The following is a 5,629-nucleotide window of genomic DNA, read 5'->3' on the forward strand; positions in this document are numbered from 1 at the left end:
CAGGTGGCAGGCAGTTCCAGCACGCGTTGCCACCTGAAAATGCTTTCCTTCCCAGTTCCCCAGTGCACATCGCAAAGCCACGCGCCCTCCTCTTGCACAGGGGCAAATGGCACACGCGCCCTTCCATTTGCACAGGGGCAAATGGAAATGACTAAAATCAAGTAGAGATGGCAGCAGTGGCATCGAGCAACCAAGAAGTCCAGGTGACCGGCAGATCCAGAAACAGCTATGGGTTGTCATGGGAAGCAGAAATGGGTTAGAGCAGATGTTCAGTACTGCGAAGAGAACTGAGTATCTGAGAACAATACTATTGCATGTCTATATAGCAGCGAAGTCCAGGAAGTTCAGTGGAATTTAGCTGCAAATAAATTTAAATAACGGGACACCCATTTGTTCATTCTCTCTAAATTATCAACCCGAAAAACATAATAGGAGTCACTCTCACGCGGAACAACGAAAACCAGGCTCGTCACAAAAAGAGGATTGCGAAAACTAAATCGGCAGTTGCACCAATGCGACCTGCCTTGCGAATTAATTTAGCGTGGGAGTCGCGGTGCCGACAGGCGTGGCGTCGCTTACGAGCAAAATGTTACGGGTCTGCTTGAGTCACTGCTGACGTAGGACTTGTGAGCTTCGGTAGTTGGCGGAACCGGCGGGCGCGCTTTTCCGCCTCTGCTCGTGTCATGGAGCCTCGCCTCAGCTTTTCTCCCCCCGGCCACAGCCTCTTCGATCAACCGCTAGCCATCTCAGTGGAAGGGCTCCGGCCCGAGCAGGAGATCGGGCTCCGTGCGTCGCTGGAAGATGAGAAAGGGGAGCGCTTCGAGTCGCACGCCTTCTACCGAGCAGACGGCGAAGGGCGGCTGGATCTGCAGCGCTCGCCGGCGCTTGAAGGCGGGACCTTCTCGGGTTTGGAGCCGATGGGGCTGCTGTGGTCGCTGCAGCCGCTAAAACCCCTCAGGCGCCTGGTGAAGCGCGACGTCGAGCGCCCCTTTCTCCTGGAGCTGGAGGTGTTAGAAAGGCTGGGAGCGACTTTGCCTGGTCGCGTCCTGGCCAAGGGCTCCCACGAGCGGAGATTCCTGGCCGACGGGGTGAAGAGACTCCCGGTGCGGGAAGGGAGCATCCGGGCCACTCTTTTCCAGCCTCCCGGTAAACAGCGGGGGACCTTCCTACAGAAATTACTCTATTAATAATACACTCACGTCCCGGAGGATCAGCCGCTAAGAGCGATTTAATTAATCCACTGTTGGAGTCTCACGGTCACGCTGAATTGAGCTACGGTACTATAACTAATCAGACAGCTTGAGGCTGTTTCGATTCAGTGCGTTGTCAGAACTCAGTTTGGTTAGTTAACGTTTACATATTTTTACGCAACGTTTACCCAGCATTACAGGTTGAATGAACCTGTAATGTGACCATATTTTAGCCTAGTATGTTATATGAACTCAGGGAATAAGATTGAATAAGGCGTAATTCCTTTTTCGTGTGCTTTCAAACCAGTCTTGGCTCCAAGTGACTGCCTGGACTAATCCCTTCAGCTTTTTGGACACAGTTTCTGGAAATTTGGCTTCCTGGGTTTAAGAGAGAGTGACTGGCCCAAAGTCACCCAGTTGGCTGTGTACCCAAGAGAGGCTTAGAAAATAAGAGTCCCTCAGTACTCTGATGCCTTCAGCTTCCTACACCAGATTGGCTTTATAATTTCTGATATTAAAATCAATGGAATACAATACACCTTTACACTAGCTCTGGGATCTGCAATTTAGAATAGCCAACACATTGTGCATAGCCACATATTGTTCAATATGTTCACATATTGTATTAATGGGTGGTTTAATAGAGTAGTGGTTTTTGTAACATGCTAAACCATAAATTCTGATTTTCAAACCACAGTGGCTACTTTTACGTGACAGAACAAGCTAAACAATGAAACCATGCTATCGCTTGGCCAGTTGTTTGAATCAAGCCATGTGCCCTTTTGTGCTTTATATTTGATGCAGGACTTTGTTGAAAGTATGCTAAGTTCTTAAGAAATCTGTGGTAACTAAAAACAATTGCTCTACTTTATATTTCTTGCAGGTAAAGGCCCTTTTCCAGGTATCATTTGGATACCTGGAACTGGAGTAGGGATTCCAGAAAGTTCAGCATGTCTGTTGGCCAATCATGGCTTTGCCGTATTGGCTTTGCCCTATTATGGATATGAAGATCTTCCTAAGGACATAAGGGAATTGCATCTGGAGTACTTTGAAGAAGCTGTCAATTATATGCTAAAACATCCAGTGGTAGGTTGCTCTATTCCTGACCTTTTTAAGAGGTTTAGCTGAGATCTCGGGTTTTTTAGCCACAGAAATGTATTCAGTCAGTTGGGGTCAGACTCAGCTCAGTTTTCCAGACAAGATGATTGTCAAAGGGGAAATTGGGTAATGTGTATACTACTATGTTATCCTAGATCAGGGGTGGGCAATTAATTTTCTCAAGGGGCCACAATGAGAAATTGGGAGTGTTGTGGAAGACCACCACACGCACATCCCCCCCTCCCCCCCACCTGCCATCCTGCCTCTCCCTCCACTATCGCCAATTAGGACAGTAAAAGGATGGCCCCTGGGCTGTAAAAAGACCAGTAATTCAACCAGTAAATAAAGGCATTTATAAGAAGTCCTTGTTTAGAGACTGATACCTTTAGCAACCATTTGCAATTACTATAATGGAAAAGTAATTAATTCCTGGCATTTATGACCTTTGCAGTTCTATAAAGCAAAGGAAAACTGAAGTAAGATTATAAGACTACTGTGGTTTCATTTAGCAATCATTTTGCATCAAAACTATCCGTAATCAGTTGAAACGAAAAATCATGATTAGCAGCAAAATCTATCCCTACATTAGCTCAGCATGCTGCTTAACATGTAAGTTGCTTCAACTAGTGTTATCAGTTAAAGGTTTCCTATATTTTGTAAACCTAGAACTATAGTTATTCTGGGAAATTAACTAAATTCAAATGTTGCTGTATTGTTTGAGCTTGCTGAACATTTTGTGCTTTTTCAGGAACATTTGTTTCAGGAACATTTTATTCCTGAAATAGATCATGGAAAATTTAAGGATCTTAACAACTCATTTCTTTCCATTTGGGGCAGCAAAGGTATGCAAAAGTAACTGAAGCATGAAAGCTTTAGGCCAGGATTGTCAAACTCGATTTCATTGAGATTCGCATAAGGGTTGTGTTTTACCTCAGGAGGCTGAGGTGGGTGTGGCCAGTTTGACATCACTTGTGTCAGGGGGCGTGTGTGGTGGCCCAATCACTCTGCCAGTGAAAATGGACTCCTGACCTCCATTTTCATCTGGGACGGCTTTCTGCAACCCTCTGCCAGCTGGCAGAGGCACTGCAAGCTGGTCCTTCAGTGTTTCCAGGGCAGTCCCGTGGGCCAGATCTAAGCACCCTGTGGCCAGATTCGGTCTGCAGGTCTTGAGTTTGACACCCCTGCTTTAGGCAATTTCTGTAATAGAAAGTGAAATAGCATGGATAATTTTCTTACAGTTCCACCACAAAATCGCAGAGGACAAAATCGCGCTCGACGAAAGCGCGCATTTGACGTCATCACAGCGCAACGAAAACATCGCGCTGTGATCGAAAAATGTAAAAATAAAGCTAAAACCTTACCCTAACCCCCCCAAACCTAACCCTAAACCTAACCCTAAACCTAACCCTAAACCTAACCGTTAACGTAACGCTAAACCTAACGCTAACCCTTAACCTAACGCTAAACCTAACGCTAACGCTCTAAACCTAACCCTAACCCTTAACCTAACCCTAACCCTAACCCTTACCTTTATGTGAATCGGCTTGCTTTAATTTTAATTTTTTTCAATTTTTAATTTTTTCGTCGCGCTGTGATGATGTCACATGCGCGCTTTCGTCGAGCGCGATTTTGTCCTCCGCGCTTTTGACGGGTCACGCTCCTTATAGGCTGTGTCTGCATAACACATCCTCTGGTTTGCTTAAGGGATGGCTGACCGATTAAACCATAATATGCCATGCTTAACAAGATTCATCTGGTTATTCATTTAGGGTTGCTGTATGAACATAGCCGTAGGATCCCATGCAGTAGAAACATTGTTAGCAGTATGAATCTGATTTTCCTTTTCTTTCTTTCCGTCTGTTTAGGTTAAAGGTCCAGGAATTGGCGTGTTGGGACACTCCAAAGGGGGTGACATCTGTCTCTCCATGGCCTCATTTTTAAAAGGCATCACAGCAATAGTCACCGTTAATGGTTGTATAGCCAATGCAGGTGTAGCAGTACACTACAAGGATATCACCATTCCACCTGTCGGCCTTAATATAAATCGAGCCAAAATTGTTCAGAATGGGATCTATGACATGATTGATGTCCTGAACAACCCATTAGAGCGTGTTGACCGCCAGAGCTTAATTCCATTGGAAAAAGCTGAGGGACGCTTTCTTTTTATTGTGGGCATGGATGATCATAATTGGAAGAGTGAATTTTTTGCCAATGAAGCTGCCAAACATTTACAAGCTCATGGAAAAGACAAACCTGGAATAATTTGCTATCCTGAAGCAGGTCATTACATTGAACCTCCTTATACACCACTGTGCCCTGCTTCAATCCACTTTTTGGTGGGCAAAACAGTGGTCTGGGGTGGGCAACCCAGAGCACATGCAGCAGCGCAGGTGGATGCTTGGAAGCAGATTCAAAACTTCTTTCATCAAATCCTCAATGGCAGCAAAAACAAATTGTGCATGAATTAGTTATGAGCTGGGTTTCAGCATGTATGTTTGCTAAACTAAATACTGGAGATGTGAGAATAATGCTGGGAATGGATATGAAATGGCAAGAAGGAAACACATATGTGATGAATCCCATTTGAATACTCTTTATCTAGTTTTCAAATATTTCTGATTCTATATTAAAATCCTGAAGACTAAGATCTGCATCCAGGCGAGAGCACCAGATGGTGGCCCTACAGTGTGATCTTATTTATTGGTTTATTTAAATCTATAGGTTCAAAGTCCCAGCCTTGATTTTCCATAAAGGATCACTTTGCATGATCTTAAAAAGGCATCTTAGTACCTGTTCAGCAGCAACAACAACAACAAAATCTGTTGACTGATAGAGTCTTATTCATAGATCTTTTTTAAAAAAATAATAGGGTTATTAATATTAAATAACATACATAATTTATACCAAATTAAAAGCAGGAACTAGAGAACCAAGACTACAATATCAACTACAGGCATACACAATAAAAGCTTATGAAGGTAAACACAAATAAATAATTATGCATTATGACTTGCTAGATACTGATAAATCCCTGACTCATCCTTCTTGCTAAAAGAAAATTGCTTTTATACAAAGATAATGGATTCACTTAATGACCATCACATGCATTTAATGACCCCTGCAAAAAAAGATAATCAAATTAGCTTCAGTCATATGACCACCTTAACGACTGGCATGACTTATGATTGTAATTCCAGGATCAATTAGGGTCATAAATTGAGTACTATTTTTTTTTTACAAATTGTTTTTTTAAACATAAAAATAAAATAAAAAAAGAAAAAACAATATTAAAAAATGATCTCATCCATTACATACAGCATATCGTTTGGTTACAAGTGTTT

General features: G+C 43.1%; 1 protein-coding gene across 1 annotated transcript; it reads left to right on the plus strand.

Annotated features, from left to right (window-relative positions):
• Nucleotides 1–609: 609 nt before the first annotated feature.
• On the plus strand, nt 610–4,943 carry LOC148049679 (acyl-coenzyme A thioesterase 1-like). The gene is made up of 3 exons (XM_087722005.1): nt 610–1,146; nt 2,074–2,276; nt 4,154–4,943. The coding sequence occupies exons 1-3, from the start codon at nt 684–686 to the stop codon at nt 4,754–4,756; spliced, it is 1,269 nt and encodes a 422-aa protein (XP_087578131.1). The 5' UTR covers nt 610–683; the 3' UTR covers nt 4,757–4,943.
• The last annotated feature ends 686 nt before the right edge of the window (nt 4,944–5,629 follow it).

This window comes from Thamnophis sirtalis, unplaced genomic scaffold (genome assembly GCF_051295495.1).
Source record: "Thamnophis sirtalis isolate CommonGarterSnake01/CBP01778 unplaced genomic scaffold, rThaSir2_p1.2 scaffold_1, whole genome shotgun sequence".
Taxonomy (NCBI): domain Eukaryota; kingdom Metazoa; phylum Chordata; class Lepidosauria; order Squamata; family Natricidae; genus Thamnophis; species Thamnophis sirtalis.

Excerpts from the sequence above, each read along its gene's own strand:
- LOC148049679 (XM_087722005.1), top strand. The coding sequence starts at position 684 with ATGGAGCCTCGCCTCAGCTTTTCTCCCCCCGGCCACAGCCTCTTCGAT. Across the intron at positions 1,147-2,073 it reads CACTCTTTTCCAGCCTCCCG|GTAAAGGCCCTTTTCCAGGT; the intron begins GTAAACAGCGGG and ends TATTTCTTGCAG. Across the intron at positions 2,277-4,153 it reads ATATGCTAAAACATCCAGTG|GTTAAAGGTCCAGGAATTGG; the intron begins GTAGGTTGCTCT and ends CCGTCTGTTTAG.